The sequence below is a fragment of the Pipistrellus kuhlii genome, unplaced genomic scaffold, assembly GCF_014108245.1.
Source record: "Pipistrellus kuhlii isolate mPipKuh1 unplaced genomic scaffold, mPipKuh1.p scaffold_m20_p_7, whole genome shotgun sequence".
NCBI classification, from domain to species: Eukaryota; Metazoa; Chordata; class Mammalia; order Chiroptera; family Vespertilionidae; genus Pipistrellus; species Pipistrellus kuhlii.
The window spans coordinates 5,644,135-5,669,188 of NW_023425573.1; the positions used below are offsets into that span (position 1 = coordinate 5,644,135).

Consider the following 25,054-nt stretch of genomic DNA (forward strand, 5'->3'; position numbering starts at 1 on the left):
TAAAATTTAATTTTGTGTTGACTATAACAATTTATCTTGAATCTATGAAAACAAAATATTGGGCTTCCCCCTTTTTACCAGATCTCTGTGATGTTTTGTATGTTTTGTCTTCCTAATAAAGAGCAGCCCTCACCGACGACAAGTCATTGCAGAAGACATTGAGACATGCCTGAATGCCACCGAGAACCATTCTGATTTTACGACAGTTAAGAGTAAACAGCTAAAGTCTAAATTAAATCTAAAGTTAGTAAAACATAGCCACTAATACCAAGAGGACCTTCAAGTGAGGAACAGGGAGAAAGTTGTTTTACTCACGGAGACTTTGTCCTTCGCCTGTTTAAATGCACTGGGAACCTGATACAAGTCGCCGCCTGCTGCTGCGGGAGAGAGAAGACAGAGATAACCCCAAACTGAATGGCTACACACCACACACATGCTTTATCCACGTTGGGTAGTTCGTTGTGTCAACTAATGCAAAGCAAAATTTTGCTCATTTTGAGACTCAAACTCAGTGACCTATAGAAACCTGAACAATAGCAACACTCCACTCTAGGGTGTGCACAGTAAGATAGCCCCGGGTTTACCAAAGCACAGGGAAGCACACCAAATCATTTCCTGTTGGTTACCAATGCACCTTTACATTATTACTACATGAGGATAGATCCTTTAGCACTGGAGTCACAGAATAGCACCCGGATTGCTATAGAATTTAAGGAAGAAGGGCCCGTCTGGTTTCTCCCGTTGGCATGATATAAAAGAGAGCTCATGAAGATAATCCCCAAACTCTTTTTTTTTTTGCAGCCATTGCCATACCTACAGGCACTTCTGCCTTTCATGTTCCAAACGCTCTTGGCCAGCCAACTCCTTTCCCCTCCGCACCCTTTCATGTTACAATACGAATGACACACTTATTTGATGTGAAACATATCACATGAGCAGAGAAGGGAAGCAAAAGAGGTTGTCATAGAGAGAAAACATGAGAGAACTTTGACTTTGGTCATATAGTACATGCCCTACACACGAAGTGACTGCATGGAATTATTACCACATCTGTTACTGTTGTTTCTCTTGCTACTCTTTCATACTTCTGGCGTCAATTTGAAAACTCCATTATCTCCAGCGTATTTTCTGTTGATAACTTACCTGACTTGACTATAAATATCTCTCACAACTGAAAACAATCCTTTGCGTTTTGGAAAACCATCTGCATTTAAAAGTTGTGCTTAAAAAGGCAGACACAAGCTTGCGTATTTACTTCCTCCTTAATTTTCTTTCAGAAAAGAGAAATCCTGAGTTGGGGGCGGGGGAACCCTTATCCGTATACTAGTAAGCATTTTGCATGAGTTTCAGAAAGTTCCTTATGCCATCTGCAGCTCTAACACAAAAATAATTACTGTCTACAATATGGTACGTGCTATTTAGGATTGGTTAGTAAGATTATTCACAGATTCTGGAACTGTTTTTTTTTTTTTTTTCTTTTTTCTTTTTTAGGAAGAAGCTGTGAAAATGATGTATTCTTACTATTTCTTTCTTTCTTTCTCCCCCCCCCCCCCCCCCCCCCAGATTTCTGTGTCATAGGGTTTGCTACAAGCCAATGTCACCCTGTTTGGTGTATGCTTTCTGATTGAGTACTAACCTTTGAATAGAGTAAGGAAGATCCCAATTAATACAAAGATCTTGACTAGAAATGACATGTAGGTACTTCACCATACCACTTGACATTTCCTCTGAAATTCCAAAATCCTGATATATTCTTTCATCCTTTCAGGTAGAATATAGGATTTTTATGCCCAAATCAAGAGTTTCTGCCTGCCCAAGTATCTGGCTAACTAGAAGGAAAATTGAATGTTTAATGAAAAAATGAACTAAGATGTGGATATAAGATTTAGAGATGGCATGTCAATTCCTAACTATTGAGTAGAGTAACTCCTCATCCTGAATTTTTATTATCAGTGTTTGTGCAAAATTGTAAGTCTTCCACTTTCAAATACCACCTTTGAGACTAGTTCTTGAAGAAAAGCATATTAAGCGATTCCGATATGAAGGATACAAATACAAAATACTTGAGATATTAGCAGCTATCACAAAATCATCAATAATCTGGATTTCTTTTTACAAAAGTTAATGCTGCTCTTAACATTTAAAACCATCTGAATGTTTATAAAAAGGCACTTCTAATGTAAATGGAAAGCAAAATAGTCCTTCCTGATTTCACAATCTGATATCTAATTTTGTAGACTGCAAGTATGCCATTTAAGAAATGTTAAAATAAAATATGTCATAAATTAAGATTATCATAGTATAATTATACATGTAAATAAATACTTAATACTACAATTTAGGAATGGAGCTTGCATTATAAATATTTTATGGCTTTTATATGATTTGTGCTCCTTCATCCCATCACTTTTTCAACAGTAAAAAAAGAAAAAGTATATTTGAAGAAGAAAAAAATAAGAAGGCAATAAAATAGAAATACACCTAAACGCTAAGAAATTCTATGGGGAGAGAGTGTTTTATCTTTGATTACTGAACACTGAGTAATATGGGACCCAACACATTTAAGAAAAGCCCAATGATGGAATATCAGCTGAGAGATACATCCCATAGATTGAAAAACCTTTATAATTTTGTATCTGAGAAATAAAATTTGAGATTACCAGGTAATTTTGTTTCCTTCCCCTCCCCTGCTGTCATCCAAAGCAAAGTAATTGTGCAACCACTATTTTAACTCAGATTTGCTTTTCATTTTCAATCTCTAAATCACTATGCACTCTTGGTGGCTTTTAGTAAGTTCATCAACATCAGTAACAGATTTGGCAGTAACATTTTAGAAAGCAGGACAAATACATATGGGTTTAAGCATGAGGGAGATAAATAAGCAAAATAATGAGAATGCATACCACGGTTATATTCATCGCCATCTCGTCTACCCAAACACACAGAATGAAAATACGAGTCCCCAGAACGTGACACTAGAGCACAATGCCAAGATACAATCACTGTTAAGTCTGAGCATGACAAAGAAACAGATGGTCATGACCTCTTCTGCAGGGAGGGAAAAAAAAAAAAAAAGAATAATGATACAAGACATGTAATAGCTGAAATCGTTCATGACTACTGAGATACTTTTGGAAGAAAAAAATAAAATGAAGAAGCTGCTACGGTAATGAAATTTAAAAAACAGAAACAAAACAAAACATGTCTATGTTTGCCAGCCACATTGCAGAATTGAACAAGTCACCTGTCGTTTTCCGCTTAACACAGGAGAGTTGAGTTGGTCTAGTATATTTGATAGCAGGTTTTAAAATGAATTTCCTGGAAGGAGAGTGGGCCTGAACTTCTGTTTTTTTAGCAAGTTCAGCCTTCTTATAAACTGCTATGAATAAGAAAACACAGAAAAGCATACCATCAGGAGAAAAATAAACACTTGGAACAAAACCGAACAAAATTTCATTCAATAGTTACCACGGTTAGAAGTTTCTTCTATAAAAAGAGTAATAACGAATTAACGTCACAAACATTTTTAAAGAAGTGATTGTTAAATGAACCTTTTTTCCTTCTCACTTCATCTCTGGAGACTGTGCTAGGTTCCTTTTTAGCTACTTTTCTTTCCGGGGTGGAAATTCTGCCTCTCCCGGGTTTAAAAGGCTTTTCTTTTCTATGTTTCTCGAGAGATGGTCTCCGAGCTTCCTTTTCAGCTTTCTCCTCTTTAGGGATAGTTTCTAACTGTTCTGTCATGATGCTCCTATCATCATCTGCGGATCAAAGCAAATCATGACAACAAGAACAACAAGAAGAGCATTAGTAACAAGTGTGCAGAACCCTTCATCCATTGAACAAAATGCAAAAAGAAAGAGACAAAGGGGCGTTTTTAGAGGTTTAAAATGAAGGGGAAAAAATCCATTAGGTTATGGGATTTTCTTTGGGAGCAGAAAATTAAAAAAAAAAAAAAAATGCACACCTTGAGTGTCCACCCAGAGGCTGTCAGCATCCATGATGGAGTCATCAATGGTGGTCTCGTCTTTGTAATCATCATAGGTTTCTGTCTTGTACTCTGAGAGCCCAGCCACTTCTCTCTCAGGGGAAGCTGGAGCCTTGGGGGCGCCATCCTTGGGTCCTGCCTGGACTTCCGCTGCCTCTTCTACTTCCAGCTCCTCCTCGGCCTGGGCCCGAGGGGGTGGTCTCCTCTCCACCTCCGGCTGCTCCAGGGCTGCGAAGCGCACGCTGTGGGACCCGGACTCCCCCTCATCGGTGGTGGTCTGCACTACGGTGATGAAATCATCCTCGATGGTCACCACGGACTCGATCACGCCTTTGTGTTCAGCTGGGCAGGTCTCCACCATCTCCTCCCTGGCGCCGGGGACACCCAGGTCGGCAATCTGCAGGGTGTCCGAGCGGAAGAGCAGTTTATCATATTCTCCCCGCGCTTCTATCTCTTCTTCCTCGGTTTGGGCTTCTGCTGGTTCGGCCTCGGCGGCTCCAAGCAATGGCTCTGTGACCTCAGAGGGTGTGATGGAGATGCCTGGGGTCTCTTTGCTCTCTTCCTTGGGTGGCTGAGTAGATTCCAACTGGACATCCGTGCTCTCATCCTGGGCTAACTCGGCCTCTGAAACAGCAGGGGCACAAGGAACTTCCACGGATGATTTGACGGCGATGTCGTCTTGAATGAGAGAAGATTCCGGGGAAGTCTCCTTCTTGCCCTCCTCAGGCTTCAAGGACTCCATGGTCAGGCTCTCATGCTCTCCGCTGGACTCGTAGGACTCTTCTTTGTCCACAGCCTCCTGGTGGACCAGGTCAGGCTTGGCCACCTTCTCCTTAACTTCCGTCTCGCTGACTTTGGTGCCTTCTCTCACGTGGCCTGACTCAACGCCCATAAACGCATCTGCCTCCTGAGGTGCCCCGGATAAGAGAGTGAGGTCCTGGGGGGCCTCGAATTTAGGCTCTGTTGGCTTTCCAGCATCTACGTTTAGCCCTGAGGCCATCTGTCCAAACTCGCTGACTTTAATATCTAAGTGACCTTGCTCAGCTCTCTTTGCGGCAAAATTCAGCTCCGATGCAGCTTTTTTGGATGGTTCTGCCTCAGCGACCTCTGGCACTGAGCTGAGACCTTTCTCTGCATCTTTTGACACTGTCGGTTCTTTGGCCAAGGCATGCTCATAGGTTGTTCCTAATCCAAACGCGTCAACTTTGTCACCAGCCTCTTCGGATTCCCGGGCATGCTCTTTTGAATCAGTATGTTCTTCACTCTTTTCTGGCACAGTGTCCAACTTATCACTGGATTTCCTCTCCAGCTCAAACTCCCTACTCAGTCCTGGCTGTGGAGACACGTCTTTCTCAGCACTGAGCTCATCTCTGACTCTTCCGGCAGCTGCCAATTTCACTTCAACCAAGGAAAGGTCTGTGACCAAATCTCGTCGTACTTTATCATCGGCGCCTTCGTAAAAAGAGCCACCCTCTCCCGATAAGTTCTCACTGTCCTGGACAGGTGATGGGAGGGGGACGGTGTACTTATTGAACACACAGTAGCCCATGTCTTCGAGCTGGCTGTCCGCCTTAACGATGACGTGGTTCTCATCAGTGACCGGGGGCAAGCCAGTGCGGTTCTCCTCAATGACATTCCCTGATGGGACCGACTTCCTCCTGCCAACCTCGGCGTCTGCACTCACAGAAGCTAGTCTTGACCTTGTGCCTGCCAGGTCTAGCATTTCAGGCAGGTCGGGGGCCATGACAGCACCGTTTTTGTAATAATCTTGGGGTAGGAATGGCGATTCACACGCTGTCTCGACTTGAGCGTTTCCCTCTCTGGTGGCTTTTCCCTCCTGTATTTGTTCTTCTTCCTCCTCTTGGCTTTCTATGGGGAAGCAAGGGGCCTTCTCCAGGGCTGGGGTGGTGGCCGGCAGGTAATCATCGCCTTCGTCCATACTTCCACTGGTGTTGGTGAGAATATCAGAAGCCAGAGGAGAAAGGTCATGCCCCCGGCTGAAGTTGAAGCCAAGGGCTATGGAATCCAGGCAAGACATGGGCAAATTGATGGACATGCTTCTCTGTTCTATTGCGGACCTACCACCGAGTCCTAAGCTCCTGCTTAGTGTCAGATCATCCTTATTCTTGCTATGGAGATCTCTTTTCTCCCCATACACTTTTGGGTCAATAGTGAACATTCTTTCTTGTGGAGAACTGGGCTCTTCAGGTAAATCGGGTGGGTAACTCTTTGCAAGAGTGCTATAGCCCGTTTCTTGTGCTGGAGTGCCAGGCTGTAATTCTTTGCCTGCCTTGTCACCACGTGTATGCAGGGGAGATACGGTATCAAAAGGCCCTTGGGCGCTTTCTCTTGTGTCGCTCAGTTCATAGTAATCACTTCCTGGCTGGAAGCTTTTTGTCACTTCTTCTTTCAAGGCAGACGTTTCAAAGTACTTGGACATTCCCGACTTATCTTCATAAAATGGCACACCAAGCTCAGCTAATATTGCAGCCCCAGCTCCTTCGACTTTGTTACCTTTGTCAGCAGCCTTTTCTTCGAACAGATCCTCGATGGCATTCTTCTCACTTAGCACAGCTGGCTCCTTCTCCGGCACTGTAGTGGTCAGGGCTGAGCTTGTCACTGATTGCTCCAAACACACAGGGAATGTCTCCTGTTTTCGTGTGTCTGTGGCAGGCTGTTGGTCTTTCTGTTCTTTTGAGAAAGCATGCTCTGGGGAGGGCTGACTTACACCTGTTTCTTTGTCTGTCGGTTTGGGGGGCTCACGCTCTTTCGGCATGGCTTCTTTGTCAGGAACAGTTGTCTTTCCCTCAAGCTTTAGCTGAGATTCCTTTTCAGTCAGTGGAGATTCCTGACCACTCAGGGTGGACGTCTCCTTTTTCTGCACACTGTCTTGCTTGACGGCTCCTTTGTCATCTTCCAGAACTTTCTCTGGGACACATTCTTCTACATCCAGCATGTGGGCATCTCTGGGTGAGGGGATTGCCTCTGGGGCTAGTACTTCTGCCATTTCGTAATGTTTATCCTTATGGGGCTCTTCGCCTTTAGCAGTGTCTTTGGCAGTTCCCGGGCCACCGGTTTCTTCCAGAGATTTTTTGTCATCTGACTGTAATAGGGCCGGGGAAAGAGGCGACGCTTCTTCCACTATTTCATTCTTCATCACATCTGAAGGGAGAGTGAAGCTTCCACTGTGAAAAGGGCTCGGCATGGGAGAATCAAATTGTCTCCCTTCCCATTTTGGGATATCCTCGAACACATCTGTTTTCCTCATGGGTGTCAGAGGGCCAGGAGATATCGGAGCAACTAAACCCCACTCATCCTTCTTTGTTTCCACTGGCATTTCGATGAACCAGTCCTTTTGTCCTTTTGGAACTGGGGTTTCTGGAGGGAGATCAATACCTGGGACCACCAGGCTTGGTTCTGCCTTCGGTTTCGAGTCTTCTGGGCCGGCACCAAGAGGGTGCCCAAACAGAGTGAGAGGCACTCTCCCTTCTTCTGGGCCTTGTCTGTCCTTTTTATCTGAGGACATTTCCCTTGTCTCGGGCTGAGAAGCTAAGGCAGCATGTTTAAGATCTTCACCAGGCTTGCTTTCCTTTTCTTTCTTGGCTAATGGCTCAGGTAAAGAGGCAGTCAATTCCTGTTGATCATGGAACTCCATCTTCGAGGCTGTAAGTAAACCTGAAGCAATTGGGTTGATTTTTTTTTTTTTTAAACAATAGGCAAGTGCTTTCAGGCAGTAAGCTTAAAATTATATTTGAAATGACAAATGAATGGCAGGGTAAAAAGAAAAAAACTATGGAGCATGCACACATGCTACCCATTTAAAAATCAATATGAAAATGTCAGGATTGAGATATATTCGTTGCTAAGATGAGCTCTTTTTGTGAATTAATGCATACAGAAATTGTGAGAGAGGATATTTTGACTATTCTTTTGTCCTTTGTTTAGTCTCTTCTAAGCAGTATGTGATAAGTAGTATAGTAGAAAAAATTTAGATTTCTTTTTCAGATAAAAATTGTGAATTAAAGAATACTGATATGTAGCTATTGGGGTGCAAAACTCATATATATATATATATATATATATATATATATAGGACTAAATATGGAAAAGGACTGATTTCTACTGAACTTATTGTTTTCTCATTTAAAAGTAAATTGGTAAGCCATGGGCAGAGATCAATTCGTTTATAATAAAAGTTTATGATTTTATCTTGATCAACAAATTTTGGGGGTATTGAACAATTACTAAAATTGTTTTTTTAAATTCATTAAGATTAAATTTCAGGACTATTAATAAATATTTGTTATTGACTTTATATGGTATGGTCTAAGAACCGACAAGTCAATTTCTATCATGGATTCAAAATTCTTAACAAATATTACTTAGTCTTTATGATAAATATAAGAAAACCTGAATTATAATGTTAGTCCTGGGAAGTCATACGGGTAATAAAATTTTAAAGAGTGTCAACTCTATAATATCTTTCTCTCCTCGGTCATCACCTTATTCCTCATTCCCTGGCACACAATCAACTGGAAGTTTGCCTTTAGAGATGCTCCACAGGAGTACATGACTCTGTTTTTTAACTTGTTCACCAGTCAAGAAGGCTTCAGAGTCTCCCTTGGTTCCAAGGTTAAAGGTACTTCACTGTGGTCACTAGGACCAAATATATTTATCTGGAAAATATCCCGGGGGGGGGGGGGGGAGGATAATAAAATCCAGTCATCTCTTGAAGAGCAAGTGTATGGATCATGATTACCTTATATACTTGTGTGTCCTGTTGTAACAATAGAAAAAAAAATAGTTTATGAACTCCTAATAAAGATCAGATGAATGAAAACTCAAGAGATATGGGGATGACCAAAGGGGTTGGCTGCCATGGAAAGGAAATGATATGAGAAGCATCAGCGGGAGCTTTTAAGGAAACCAAACCAGTCCTCGTTGAAGCATAAAAAAAAACAGAGCATATTGCGGTTGCAAACAAAAATGATTCTGTCATTGAAGCCTCCATGTGCGAAAACTCAACTCCGCGACTTGAAACAAAAGCATATGAGTTGCTGTCCCCAAAAGAAACAAATAAAAATATACATGTATTAGCAATGTGACTGGCAAACATTTGAGATGAGAGGGGGCGGAGGGACAAAAAGCTCACACAGCATCATCAGCCTGGCTGCAAAGCGGATTGTATCATGGCAACGTAAACCCGGGAGCCAGCCGCAGCGGTGGCCAACCAAGCTGCTGCCCCTGCGCAAGCCACCCTTCCGCTCGGCAAGCCTGTCAGCGGTGTGGGCTCCTGAGAAGCCTCGGCAGTGGGATAGCATTGGACAGGCATCAGGCCGGTCAGCTGCTGGAGAGATCATTTGCAACAAGACACGTGCACATCCTAAGAAAGACACACCTTCCCGGGCAGAGGAAGGGGTTTTTACTTCCGGAGACACCTCCGTGACCTCTTTCACACTTGTCTCCTCGGGAACTCTACGGGCCTCCAGCCTAGATTCCACTGGGCCCTCACCAAGGCCCTCGGGTGGGCCTGAGACCTTGGCAGCCCCACACTCTTTCCCAGGAAGAGGGCCGGGCTTCTCTTCCTCAGCCACTGGACCCTCTAGCGCTGCTTCCTCTTAGGGATGAAAAAGACGTTGACATCATGACCACAGAACAATGCACACAACCACAGACATATTATTCCAAGGCACACTTTCAGCTCAGGAGAGTTTCTTTTACCATTTGGATGAGCGACTTAATGTTCGAATGCAATGCAGGCTAATGATTGCTCGGAAAACTTGGGTAGAATCTGCTTAATAATGATGCCTTTGAAAGTCTCATGAAAAGGTTGTTTATCTTAAAATTTGAGAGCTGAAATGGTTTTATTGCTCTATTACCACTTGTAATATGGCAACATAAAACCAGGAATCCACTTGGTGGAAATGGCAATGAGTTGCACACATGTGAGAAGCTTGTTGGAAGGAAGAGATGGTGCTACCAGATAACAGATGGCGGTGAAAAGACAGATGCATTGATGTATTAAAAAAACAAAACACTTTACACTCGTCAGACACGTGCTGTTTTCTCCAACGCACGAAGTCCCTACATATGAATTTCTGATCACTTTATTTAAAACATGCAAACTTTGCTAAAGAACCCGGGGAATAAAAATTAAAAAAAAGCCTTGGTCTCAAAATAAGATCCAATCAATTACCTTTACAGCTGTATCATGAAGTTCACCAAAGCTATTTAAAATGTAATTTATTGAATAGTATTTCAATGGTGAAAGACTGTCTAACTCAATTTATTTTACCTTCACTACATTATATGATAGTAGAGAATATAAAAACTTTAAAAGAGTAAGTAAAATATTTTGAAAAACAAGGCTCAGGGACAAGTTCAACCTATTAAAAAAAAAGTCTGCCTCTGGGACACAACTGTTTTCATAATACTAAACCTGAAATGTTCGTAATGTGGTTCAGGCATAGTTCCCTTTGACACTGAATAGGAAAGAAAATGTGCATGTCATTTATAAAGTCTTATTTCTGCAACTCAAAACCACCAGGGAGATAACTGAGTGGCAAGCAAACGGCCAAAATATCCCCCCAAAAGGTGTGTTAACTATTAAAACATAAAAACAAACTGATGAAGGGCATGAGTTATTGTGCTTCAAATGGCAGGAAAATAAATCTGATTTTACCACGTAAGAAATTAGAGGAAATATATATAAGCTGTTTTGTAGTTTACTGATAAAAAATTCTTATAAAATTTCCTCTGAAACAATTATACATTGTTTAAATGGCCCTGTGAGAAAGACATAGATAGAAAAGGAGGTTTTTTTGTTTGTTTGTTTTTTGTTTTAGAAATATTAAAACCTTTGGAGTTGGGGGGAGGAGAGAACTACTTCACCTATTCCTCACATTTAGCATGCAGACACTTTCATTTCCATAATTTAGCTATGGGAGTAACATTTAAAATGCAGACTCTAATTTACTAAGGCAGTTTTATAATGTCTTAAAATTAGAGATTTTAATTACAGCTAAAAGACTTTTAATGTAGCTGCTAATGTCATCTTATCGATTAAAGCCTAATCAAGCTAATTTACATGTTTTCCAAATCCATGTAAGTTTTCAGCCTTCCATTTTATGATTTTGTATAAATCATGTTTGTTTTCCACTCCACATGTTCCTTATTCAAAAATCCACATGTTTTTCTTAATCGACTTAATTTACACTATTAGAAGAACTTATTTCACTCAGTAGAGGCTATAGTTCTCCGTCAGTGTCGAGTCATTGGTGCTTTCTGCTTTCCAAAAGACCTTGGAAGAAGTTTACTATCAGGAACATAGTCAGTGAGCTTATCCCCACTGCCTTGGAACTACTTAACCTCCTGTTGAGTATTGTCCCATCTATAGAATAAAAGGCTAATATGCAAATCGACTGAACGGCGGAACAACTGGTCACTGTGATGTGCACTGACCACCAGGAGGCAGACGCTTAACACAGAAGCTGCCCCCCCACAGGTGGTCAGTGCACTCCTACAGGGGGTGTGCCGCTCATTCAGAGGCTGGGCTCATGGCTGGCAAGCACAGCAGGAAGAGGCCTGAATCAATTATGCATTGTTTAACATGGTACTAAAAAAGATGGCCATTTATAATTGGTTTGTATATCCAGGAAGGAAAATTATATTCAGGGTCATCTTCTCTTGTTTGGATATGAGAATATATTCTTTCCCGGTTGATTTATTTGCAAGGAGCAGAAGGGAGTCATATTTTAGTTTAAGCCTTTTTGGATTCCTCCCTTTCTGTCCCCACTTTTTAGCTTCCTTTTTAGAAGTAACAATACAGAAAAAGAGAGTTCTCACATGCCTCTAGTAAGGTTTCTTTTATATATTGATAAATTGTTGAAGCCTTTGGATAGATATAAGCTATATAGGGACTTCACTTTCATATGGAAAAAAACAGGCTCCTACCCCTCCCACCCCACTTAGAAAGGCACATCTAACATAATGCGTGTAGCCAAAGCCATGGGCTGGGAGGAGGAGCAGAGGGGACCATGCTGGGTTCACCTTTCTCCTGGCCTAAGCGGGCCTCTGCACTCTGCGCTGGGACACTGGGGAGCACGCTAGAGGCAGTCCACTGGGAGCGGAACAAAGGATGCTCATAGTACTCCTCATCGGAACTGGGAGGGTCATCATCAGGCACAGACACCGAGATGGAGGGGACTAGGAGTCTACGCCTCTTCCCGCTGGTGGCAGGTTCGTGGCTGGGGAACCTGTGTAGGGGACCCACTTGATCCTCAGCCCCTTCATCTACAAACAGACACACAGGAAGAAACTGCAGGGAGAGCTGGACAAGACAGACACAAGGTCAGACAGACAGACAACACCTGCACAAGGACACAAAGGGCCACAGAAGCAGCACCGCGGAGAAGGATTAGCCAGACCAAGGTGATGGGATGGAAGACGGTGAAAGCTTCATGCTTCAGGAGCCACTGAATTAAAGCCATCCCATAAATAACCTTGTAATTGATCTAATGAATCAAATGCACTGACACCCCTGCTGCCTAAGAGACCTTATCTTTACATTCCCCTCAAACAAGTCAGAATAACCATGGAAACACTGGCAGAGACAAAGCATTGCAAAACAAATGCATCCTTTGGAAGCTATTCTTTCAAGTAGATTAATTTCTCCTGTGTTTATATCAATTTATTTTTCAGTAAAAAAAAAAAAAAAAAAGAAAAGAAAAGAAAAAAAAGAAGGTAGTTATGATCTTTTTGACGATGGGGGCAAATAGTCCTGTTTGAAGCACAACCTTAATTGTCTGGGATGCTCCCATAGTTGACATTTTGGTTAAATTTAATTTTTAGTTACTGATTTTAACCAGAAAATAAAGTTTAATTTCAATCTTGTGAAGAAAAATCTACAATGCACTATTTTTCTTCCCTGCCTTGCTAAGAAAAATGCAGCCGGCAGGGCTGAGTCCTAGAGGCATCCTTTGGAACATCTAATTTGCATACCAGTGAACGGTTAGGGTTTTAAGAAAGCCCCTAGTATTCTAAACTTGTTTTCGTGCCTTATTTCTCTTCTGAAAGCTCAACAGAGAGACAATCAGCTGAGACTTTCTACAGGGAGGACATCAGTCAGATTCATCAAGATTTTATTCCATGAAGTTTCATTTGTACTACTGGCTCTTGGCTGTTTTCCTATTTCAACATCCTCATTCCATATTTCTCACTCAAATGCTAAAGGAATTGCTCTCATCTCTGTCCTTCCCTATGTCTTGGCTTCTAAATATGCATTATCTATCCTTAGATATACAGGGGTAGATTAGTCAGCTTCACATGTGGATTCATGTATATTTTAATGAGCTTTAAGGATGATAACAGTGAACAATACTTGGCTTCAGATGTGTAGTCACTGCATCTCAGAACTGTGTGTCAGATGACCAAATTTGCTAATCACTGTTTATTGACTTACATAGAGAATAATTTTACAAATTTAATAATTCTTAACAATAAGAACTGTATAGCAGAATTAGAGCATTAATTTGAAAGTGTACTGTATTTTTAAGGCAGTAACTTATTTTCAGCAGCCAGGTGCTGACAACTGGAAATAAGTCTGAAATCATCAGGATCCTCAAATAACGTTTTGGGGGAGAATCTTTTTGAACACATTATTTATTGACTTCCCTGTGGAAGGTGTTTCTGGATGGGTGTTCAGAACTTTCTCATCCATGATGCTTATTTTATCATGGGATAGCAGAAGCCTAAAATTACATCTGATATTCTTAGTTTAACTCGGCACGATTTCTCAGCCGAGCAATAACTGGCTCTAACCTGGTCTACAACACTGGATGAATCACGAGGCCTGGGATTGTCATGTGTCCCACCCATTCACATTTTCTCCAGTGACTCTCTGAGGCTGTAAATTCCCCAGCTACCCTCGTTACCTCTAAAACCTCCAATATGTTCAACACATGGTAAGAACAATCAATAAATGAAAATGTCATATTCACCTCTCTGCTGTTCAACATTTACTTTCTGGGGAGTAGAGCAGACTGCAGGATAAAACGAAAGAATTGAAAGCTGAGTTCTGGCAGTATAAGACACTACTCCTTGGATTGGGGTAAGCCTTTTGAAGATTTTGACCTCCTCTTTCTTGTTGCCGCTGCTCTTTTTGAAAGTGAAAACAACCCAGTCTTACTTTAGATCTCTAACATTTTAGAGAAAACAGTATTTTCTTTCTGAAAACTTTGACTCTAGTCAGAGAACAACAAAAGCAGCAACAACTGTAAGGGCTGCTGTGGAAAAGGAGCTTCACTATCGTGTTTGTCTGGATCCGAGCCAGGCAACTTCATAAAGAATGTCTGGCCGAGTCCAGTCCTCTCCTGGAACTATGAGCTGTCTGTACTCCGATTTCTGTTTGGGACCCACGAGCCTGATGTCCATCTATGTTACAAGTCCCAGAGGTGTGTCAGGGATGTGATGCTTAGAGGACCATGGCCAGCAAACAGTGCCTGTGGTTCCAGGGACAGTGATGGAAGACAATAGATCCTCATTTGCTATGGAATTGTGTGTGGCAGGTGCTCTTGGTTCATACCTAATGGAGGTAGGATACATAATAATTATAAATAAACGAATTATTTATTTTAGAGTAATTTGGAAAAAAGGGGGGGAAATGAGTCCGATAGTTTATAACAAATAATTTTAAAAAACACCTCTGATTGGAAGACCAAGTTGTTTTCGTAGTCCCGCACTAAGAACCGAGACGAGAAACAGCTTTAGGGATGCCATGGGGCGGCTGTGGCTTCGGGGAATGTGATTTGGATTTGAATTCTGGATATGCCATCCACTGGCCTTGACATCCTGGGCAAGAAGTGCGAGTGAATCCTATCTCTCCCTGTAGGCTGCTAGGAGGAGCAAATGAGAGGATGTCTGAGAGAGTGCCAAGCACAGTGCTGGATTCCATACATGTCAGCATCTATCAGTGCACTCAGGCAGATGGTCATGGACCGCTGCTGGTTACTTTCATCTGACATCAAAGCTAGACTTGAGAAATTGATGAAAGAGTAAACTCACTTCCTAACAGCTCATTTTGCTGTTTTAGGTCAGAACTGAATGCTTTCTTTTATTATAAGTATACATGCTTTTGGGGGCACTTCCATTGCCACAAAAAAATTGCACTTCATTTTAATACTGTGATATTTGAAAGAACAGGGTAGCTTTATGAACCCTGCAGTGTTACATGGCTCTTATTCAGAATGCTAACCTTCTAATGGTTTCAGTGGAGGAATCCATTTTTCTTAATTTGCTTTCACGCAATCTATTTTTTAAAGGAAAGCATCTGAAACTTTATATTGGGTTAAATAAGGTTTGACATGTTAAACCCAAACTTTGTATATCACCTCTCTTGGGAATAAATGAGTAGTCACTTTTTTATAAGGGACTGAGTGTCACGGGGTCTCTGTGACTCAGTAGTTTTAGTCTGTTTTGGCATCACGTTTTCTGCCCCACAGCCAATGGCTGCAGGCAGCTGGCCCCAAGTGCATTGTTCTCCGTCACTTCTAAGCCCTTCCCATTCTGCGAGCTTTTGACTGAGGACTCCTCCATTGGCCAACTGGGTGTGCTGCCCCAGAAGGATATGGAGGGAAATTTTTCAGATTAGCAATTATAATATTGCCACATCACTGACATAGGAAAAAACACCCTAGACTTCTGGAGCAAACCGAAGAGGTCAAAAAGATCCCTGCTTCTGTTTTCTGATGATTCCATTATTCTTGCATGGGCATCCAAATCCCAAATAACCACCATGATGATGAGGCCAAATTTGAAAACATCCTACCTAGTTCAGTATTCATTTTACTATACCTGCATTTCCTTTCTAAGTGTGGCTGTTGTTTAATTCTTTTTCCATCAAAAACCCTTTAAATGTTTCCCAGAATAAGCACATATTCTGAAAATTATTAATTATTAATATTACATTGGTTATAATAAATATTTATAAATGACAGTAATGAACATATTGTTATTTTTAGTGGAAGCTTTCATGGTCCCGCTTTGGTAAAAAATAGCATTTAAAATTTTTGATAATTAATAAAAAGCCTAATTTCCAAAATTATTGAACTCAATTTAATCTAAGAGTTCTTGCATTTGTAAAAAGGGATTGGGCTGTGGCAGTCACAGTGCCCTTAGATTACAGTTGTTTTGAGGGTGCGTCAAAAAGGATAAAAAAAAAAACTCTAGAAAAAAGCCTCACTTGTTCCATTTCCATTGGACTTGCTATGAGCAATACATTGACTGAATTTTGGCTGGGTCTTTACAAAACAAATTGGTTTGACAAATTGAAGAGTTGAATCCTATCTTGTGGCTTGTCACTAATTTATTTTGTGATAAAATCAAGTTTAAAAAGTTTTTAGAAATATTTTAAGAGTGGTTAAAAAGAAAAGAGGCTCTAACCAATTTGGCTCAATGAATAGAGCATCGGCCTGCGGACTCAAGGGTCCCAGGTTCAATTTCAGTCAAGGGCATGTACTTTGTTGTGGGCACATCTCTGGTGGGGAGGTGCAGGAGGCAGCTGATTGATGTTTCTCTCTTATCGATGTTTCTAGCTCTCTCTCCCTATCACTTCCTCTCTGTAAAAAATTAATAGAATATATTTGTTTTTGTTTTTTTAAAGATAGGGATGGTTTAATTGTCCAGACAATGTATCTTTCACATATATAAAGTGAGAAAACTACTTGGTCTTTTAAATTAATTAGGTAAAGCTTGTAAAATGCACACATTAAAAATATAACTCAAAAATGGTCATCCTCTTAAAAGCAAATCATTAGGACTTCGTATAGCTCAATATTTTTTGAAAAATTTTAATAAAAATGTAAGTTTGAAAATGTTCAGAATAAAATATCTTTGGATTGCTTTCAATGGGAAGTGATATGTTGACATTTTCTTAGAATATATTGAAACAGCCTGTGGAAAGTACTGAAATATAAGGGAGGGTTTCACTCAGGATAGTGACACCTAAGTTACTAAAATGTAAATGTGATTCTACATTTTATTTATGTTTTTATTATATTCATTATACACCCTTCCCCCTGAAAGGTAGACTGGGTAAATCCCCAGATAAATGGCGATCCTAGGGCCCTTCCTGCTCCAACCCCCATCTAAGAGTAAGAAGAGTAATTCTGTGACCTCCAGCAGACGTGGAGTCATAGCCCTCTCTGGGTTAAGAGGATTCTCTGACACCTGAAAGGCTGTGAGTAGGGGGCTCAGAAACATTTTCAATTACCTGAGTGAGGTACTATCATCACTGTATTCAGAGTGAAGTCCAGGCCCCTCAACCCAGTTCTAGGAACTGAAGGTGTTTCATGCTCTTGCCCACCTAAATGCCCCAGCATACCCTGGTCTCTCTGCCCAAAATGCCCCTTCCCTCCACCTTTGCTTGACCAACACTTATTCAAGCTTCTAGGCTCCGCTTCTTAACTGTCCTTTACCATACAATAAAATAAGATTCCTCTGATCCCAAAGTAAAAGTCCCTGTTCTTTTCCTTTCTAGTACTAATCCAACTCAAAATTCTGGGTAAGCTTATTTGTTGGGTTTCTGTTCTTGACACCAGACAGTGTGCTCCTTAAAAATGGGGATCCTATGTGTTCTGTTCACTAATGTACACCCAGGATTTGAAGAGAACTGCATACATTGAAGGGTCTCCATAAATATCTGCTGAGTGAATGGATGAACATAAGGCAAAAAGAATTGCTCAAATCTATGAATTAAAAGATCAAATCACATTTTCAGAGAATTAACTAATAATCAGTGGCTTTTATGAAACTATATGTACTGATCATAATCCCCAATTTTCTTGTATTTACTAAAAATAATTTAGTTTGTTTAACAATACTTCAGGCAGTAAGTTTGAAAAAAGTCTTCAGTTTAAGAAACAAAAAGACTTTTGACCTATAAATCTGTGACAAAAAGTAAATTGTATTTATTAATCATTTATAGTTTAGTAATTTAGGAAAATCTGAGGAAATCAAATGAATCTAATTACAAATTACAAGACAATGAGTCCTTGGTGATGTTTCTATTTTTAACATAATAAAAGGATCTCTAAGAGGGACAACAAAAGGAAAAATAAATGAAGAAATAAATGAGTAAAATGCATGAGTGTTAAATTTCTGATTTTAGTATATGAAAACTAAATTACATGAAAATAACAATTGAGCTGCAGCTTTCCTTTGCTTTCTCCCATCACTCAAACAATATACTGATCTAAGGACCAGTAATAGTTTGCTTTTAAATGATGCCATTCATTACAGATTCTGAATGAATATCCTTCAAAGGCATCCTCTTTTTATCAATGAGATATCAAAAGCTGACATGGCTTTTCACGTTGAATAAATTGTGTAAGTAGATTCATACACAATAACAGGTCTCAGCCGGAAAGAAGCCATGATCTCAGCTTCCAGTTCATTGCTCTCTGCATCGGACTCACTCATTAACTGCTTTATTTATTCATTGACATTTACTGAGAGCTTGCAACAACCCAGGTTCTAGGGAAGAACTTGGCAATACGATGTTCAGCAAAACAGACAATTCCTGACAACACTTCCCTAAGGAGGTACTGAGCTCATCAATATATATATTTTTTGTTTAGTCACTTGTAAGATAAAATTGTACCATTATTGTCAAAACATTCTATATTAAGTGAACTATTTCTCTGTAGTTATTCTAGCAATTTAAGCACAAAGTTATCTTTTCCTTTATCAAGCTTATTTTCCCTTTTTGTTTACCATATTCCTCCACTTCTGATTTTATGTAGATATATGATTATACATTTGTTTATTAAAGTCTTTGTTTCTTCTTGACTATTTGAATGAGACAGCTCCCAACTGGGTCACAGACTAGCCTATACTAAAGTCCAGTAGTTATGGATTGATGGGTTGATGTTGATTTACCCTTTACCAGAAGATAAACCTGAAACGGTCCCAAGGCCTTACCTTCCTCCACGGCGACAGTCCTTTCTGAGGCTGGTGACGGAGGTGGAGAAGGGGGCAGATTAGCTGTCTCTTCAGCTGCTAAGATCAAACAATGAAAAAATGAGATACGGCAATTAATTTTTTCAGGCCAGCAGATGTGTAGGCAGTTCTGCCATCTATAAAAAGTCATCTCTATGACATTCAAGGAAAGACTCAATAGTAAGGTGCACTTGACTTATTTTTAGCTCCATTACCTGATTCATACATTTTTGAAAACCTAAAAAGAAAGAAGAGCATTTAATATTTTAAAATAATCATTTTGTCTTCTCCATAAAAATGGATTAGAGATGCCTGTTAAAAGTCCATCATTCATCCCATTAATTTGAGTCTGTCTGTTTAATTAATAAAAGATTTCATCCTGGCCCTAATCTACTATATAGTCAAACACACAGTCAGGCGTTTTAGTTTACATTTGGCTTGATGGACTGAAAAAAATTAGAATTCTTTATTGATCAACATCTTGATCTGAAGACAAATGTTACCCTGATTATTCAGTTATTTTAGATAATGTATTTTCTAAACGGCATTTTGTTCACTGAATCTGATACCAAAACCCATCATCTGCATGAACGCTCAGAAAAGAAAAATGAAGTGGTCATAGCCAGAGGCAACCTCCAGACAGAAACATGTACCAGTGGGAGCTGAGTAATGTTCTGTCCTTGGCATTTTACATGAAGAAGGACCAAAGAGAACGGTTCTGAAAGCTGTAATTCATTTACAGTTCATGCTAAATTTCCTCAAGACACTTTATGACTACTCATATGAAGGTAAGTGATTTCAAAAGGAGGACAGAGTCATCAGTCAAGGCCAGTGGTAAGATGTATTCTAAAGATTATGTACATTTTTATTTCATAAAGTAGAGGCAGCATTGGGATGGCAGATGACTCTTCAGTTCTTGACCCTGTGGATCTTTCCATGGCATACTTTGAGGTTTCAGGTTGAAAAGGAAAAGGTGAGGGTTTCTTTTATTTCAAAGCAACAGAAGTGAACCACAGACATAAGGTCAATGTTTTAGATAACTGTTCCCTCTCCGTTTTAGGAGAAAAACAATAGATGAAGAACATCGGATGGTAATTAATAAGAATATTTTAAATTATGATTATGGGAAAGCAGACTTTTGATTGTTTAATTTTTAATAGACAATTGAGAAATTACTGATCAGAAAATTAAATATTAAGGATACATGAGACTGTAAGAGGAAAAAGGTTATGTTCTATTTTTATGCTTTAAAAAACATACCTTCCTATGGATTACATCTATGTACTTATGAAGTAAACCAAAGAAGTTTCCTTTATTGTGTCTTGGCATATCTATCTATCTACTTATCTATCAATCTATCTATCATTTTTCAATCACCTATCTATATTTATGGAGAGTAGGGGCCGTAAACCCACGGATGAGAGTGTTTTGTTGGCAAGCTCCATCACATTACCTGTTTGTTTGGCCCTGGAAGGCATTTGACTTGTGACCATAGGAGAGACGAATGCCTTCTGAGTGTCCTTAAAAGAACCAAGTGAAGACCAGTATCTTACATGGGACACAAAGAATTGAATTCTAACAAATCTCTGATTATAGGTTTTATGTCCTGGTTCAGGGAGACCCAGAGAAGACTATAGTATTTAGACAATCGTTTACCAAAACCCACAAAGGGAAACACTTATATTAACCAAAGCATTAGTGCATTTTCCTTATAAATGGGGGCGATGAGATAAGAGTGCATTGGCTTTATTTTTATAATAATCATCTCATGTGGTCTGGAAGCGAAAAATTAAGAATAATTTAGGGGCAAAGCCTAACAATAAGTTTATCAACCCTAAAGATTACTCTACTGCCACGAAGACCCTGCTGCGAAAGGTGAAATTACTGGACGTCCCAGTGCATCCCCACAGAGCTTTCTTATGAGTGAGGTATGAGACATGGCCTCTCTCGGAACATGAAGACATGATCTGTGATCGGGGAGAGGCAGATGCAGCTTTTCTCATTTACCTAAAGGCAGGGCAGCAGGCTGGTCTTTATGCTGAGCTTCTTTCTCTTGTTCACCTTTTAGGACCGCGACAGCCTCAGCTGTGACCACTTGAACTATCCTGGCAGACACCTCCTCTGCAACAAAGAGCAAAACATAAAATAAAATGGTGAAATGTCCAAAACAGATAGCAAAGAGGAAAAGTAAATAATACAATCAATCAGAATTTCATTTCCTTTGTCTTCTCCCCCCAAGAGTACAATAAAATGTATTAAATTGCAGAAAAAATGCAAAGACCTATATTGTAACCATAAAAAGAAAAGGGAAAAGAAATAAAGAGAAAGCAAAAGGAATTGGTAGTATAAGCAAAATAAACACAGAATGAAAGAAAAATAAGTAAGAGGTATGGCAGTTTCTTTTTCTTTTCTTTTTTGTGGTTATTTTATTTTATTTTTTTAAATAAATCTTTATTGTTCATATTATTACAAATGTTCTTTTTTAAAAAGCTGTTTGTACCTAGTAAAACAAATTCAGAGAAAAGAGAGAATTCATTTTGGATTTAATCTAAATATGTTTTTTGAGTTCTGTTACAATTTTTTTAAGGAAAGTATTATTACCATAAGTGTCTATGCTGTATTTACGTAAATACCATGATTTAAAACCTAACAAAGATGCCTCAAAATATGAATTTGTGATTAAAAAGAATCAATGCACACGAGACAAATTCAGAAAAACCTGAGAAGACAGAGTTTGGATAAAATACATGGAAATGATATATAAGAGCTACTACTTTTTTTTTCATGGCAGATGTCTTAAAGATCTTTGAAACATCTTTAAACATCTGCTATGTAGACACTGTTGGTAAATACAAGGCTGGATTTTGAAAGTGGACCCTTTGGGTTTTCATCAGGACCAGCTGTGATTCTGTGAGTCGTAGCTTTTATATATCACTTCCATGTATGGCATTAGATCTTTAAGGTCTATGATATATACCCATCTAGTCAGGACAAAAGTTTCATAGAAAAGAGGGGAGGCTTGGTCAGTAAAGTGATCAGTCTGTGAGGATCTTATAACCAGTATTTGAATATTAACTGTTTTGTTTTGTTTTTAATCAATAATGTCATTCTGGTTATGAGACAGTAATACAAAAACATCTCAGGACATAGCTGTAAAGTCAAGTTGCCTAAGAAAAATGAAAGACAACTTGGAAATAATCTGTTACATGATCTGCCTAAAAATCGGTTGGAAGAAAAACATAAAAGCAACTTTTTAAAAACAATTCATCTTATAACATCCAATAAATGTTATTAATTTTTGGCTGATATGAAATAAAGGATTTAAAGATATAACCAAGGGAACAGATGATAATAGGTCATCATTATATAGAATAAGATCAGCAGGTAAAAAGTAAAGTCTGTTTAAAAATTTCAAAAACCAGTACCAAAGCAGTCTTCAATAGATAAATTGAATTCTTGTAAGAAATAATAGTTTTTCTTTGTACTGGGGAAATATATTGAGGGAAAGATAAATGGGAGCCAAATAGGTTTAAGAAACAAACTGAGACATGCTCTCATCCACAGAAAACTACTGGATAATACCAAAAAAATATCATGCTAAGCTACTTACATTTCACCTAAGTAACAAACAATTAATTATACTGTGATGCAAGGTTATTAGACCACTTGTTAAATTAGATACTTTTCTTTCCTGTCAATATTATCTAATCATACATATTTTTAAGATGGGGAAACTGGCAAAATAATGGAAAAAGGCAACTTAATGTCCCATTTGGGTGTCATTTGACTTACATCAGTGCAGTATGTGTAATAGTAGGTTCTGGTGTCAGAAAACTTGGAATCAAATTCTGCCTTTATCTGTTTCTAGCCACAGTAAGTGACCATCTCTCTAACCTTCAGGTTCCCCATGCTAAGGGGTATAAAAGTGGCATTCATATTTTAATGTGCTGTGACAATTAAATAAAATAATGTATACTAAGTGCTTATTTAAATTACATAACACCGTTTTAATCACTCTCGCTGTCTTACTAATGTCTGTGATCATTGTTTGATTGACATGTCAATAAAGATTTAAAAACTTTTGTCATCCATTGAGATGGATAGTTTTTCTATATGCTGATTCTGTCATTTTTCCCAGTGAGTACTTCCTTGCCTGAATGTTGGGACACTGCCTCAGAGACAATATGTCAGGCTCGGGCCACTAATTATGTAAACAAAAATGATATTGTAAATGTGACTCTACTGTTGTACCAGACTACTCAGCGTTTATAATCATTGTAGTGCCCTGGTTTTTCTATGATGCTGATTCATGCTATGCTCTTCTAGTCTCAGTATCTTTACTTACATCAGAAATTTTAAGACAGTCTTAGGCCTGGTTTTGAGCACATACTTTAGTTTAGTTATTTTGTTATATTAATTTATAGATATTGCGTGATTGATTTATAACCAAGCCATGCAGTTGTGACTTTCTCCGTGGCCCTGAAAACTTCAACTTGCTTCAGAGCCACATATGACACTGTTGGTATACACAGAAGTTGGATTTTGAAAGTGGACCCTTTGTGTTTTCATCAGGACCAGCTGTGATTCGGTGAGCAAGCAAAGGCTCACCAATTACACTGTGAACAACCAGGAAGGAAGGAAGGAAGGAGGGAGGGAGGGAGGGAAGAAGGGAGGGAGGGAGGGAGGGAGGGAGGGAGGAAGGGAGGGAGGGAGAGAGGAAGTTGGCATAAGCCTGAGAACACATTTTTGTTGATTTCTTTCAGGTTGTTAAGAGACAAGTGACATTGATAATAAATTCAACCATATAGAATATAAAGCCAGTACATGTTTCTGCTTTCAAGAACCTCAGGCATAATAGTGCTGTGTTAAAAGAAATGACAAGCCTACTGTATGCTTGTGAGAGAAGGAAAACAAGACAATTTTAGACAGAATGCTCCTGTCAAGAAAAGGTTTTTCTCAGTAGGGTGCAGAATGGTTGCCTAGGAAACCGATGCTAATTGTTGCGGATGGAGCCTAGTCAACAAGGAAAGCACTATGCGGCAAGCAGAGGTCTGCTCAACAAATGCCCGAGATAAATCCATAAACACAGGGAAGGTAAGTTCCCGGCTGAATTTGGAGAGTAGGTGGTTTCTCTGGAACTATTTCCTGTAACCAACTGGTGCTGAAGGAAGTGAAAAGAGCAGATTGTTGGTTTTTTTGTTTGTTCCCTGGCACCTTAGCTTTAATGGAAGAGGCCAGCGGGCATGCCCTCCCTGGCAGGCCTCCTATGGATCTCACAGGTCACTCAGGCCAGCACTTGCAGCTGTCTATCTTTGCCTTCCAGCTTTGTCTTTCAAAGTTTTTTTTTTTGTTTGTTTGTTTTTGTTTTGTTTTGTTTTTCCCTAAAGACTTCCTGATTAAAACAAAGAAAATTCTGGTTGTTGGGGGAAATGCATTTGAGGTAAAGTTAGTTTGTGCAGTGGTCGGCAAACTCATTCGTCAACAGAGCCAACTATCCACAGGACAACGATTGAAATTTCTTTGGAGAGCCACATTTTTTAAACTTAAACTTCTTCTAACGCCAGTTCTTCAAAATAGACTCTCTCAGGCCATGCTATTTTGTGGAAGAGCCACACTCAAGGGGCCAAAGAGCCGCAGGTGGCTCGCGAGCCGCGGTTTGCCGACCACTGGTGGGGAAAAATGCATTTAAGATCAGGAATCATGACTGCACAAAGTACAGTTATGATGGATACTAAAACTGGATAGATTTTAAGTAGAAGTATGCTTAGTCATTATGGGTGGCATAAACATGAGTAGAACTTGGTGTTCCTGCATTGAAATAACGTTTGAAATGGGGCAAAGTCACTGAAGGACATGTTTTGCTTTTGTTTTTTAAGCTTTTCCCAGTAATGGCCACTGACTTTGGCTGAATTATCCACAGTCCCTCATATGGTCCTCTTCTCAAATGCAAACGTAACCCAGTGGAGCTAAGATGGGTAGATTATACACTGTGCAAAGGTCTGAGTCCAGGAAAATTTCCCTCGCTCTTTGTGTCTTACCTCAACCTAGATGCCCAAATCCACAATATATTGTAGT

General features: G+C 39.7%; 1 protein-coding gene across 13 annotated transcripts in view; it reads right to left on the reverse strand.

Annotated features, from left to right (window-relative positions):
• MAP2 (microtubule associated protein 2) overlaps positions 1 to 25,054 on the reverse strand; it is a 222,836-nt gene that overhangs the window by 20,000 nt on the left and 177,782 nt on the right. For 5 of the 13 annotated variants that reach the window (XM_045575764.1, XM_045575763.1, XM_045575756.1 and 2 more), the window contains 7 exons: positions 20,987 to 21,100; positions 18,962 to 19,039; positions 9,384 to 9,602; positions 3,965 to 7,660; positions 3,552 to 3,758; positions 3,245 to 3,379; positions 316 to 377 (listed from right to left, as the gene is read on the reverse strand). In XM_045575764.1, coding sequence (XP_045431720.1) covers positions 316 to 377; positions 3,245 to 3,379; positions 3,552 to 3,758; positions 3,965 to 7,660; positions 9,384 to 9,602; positions 18,962 to 19,039; positions 20,987 to 21,100 — 4,511 coding nt within the window. The remainder of the gene's footprint in view (positions 1 to 315; positions 378 to 3,244; positions 3,380 to 3,551; positions 3,759 to 3,964; positions 7,661 to 9,383; positions 9,603 to 18,961; positions 19,040 to 20,986; positions 21,101 to 25,054) is intronic. The other 8 variants (XM_045575765.1, XM_045575768.1, XM_045575759.1 and 5 more) reach the window with 7 other exon arrangements.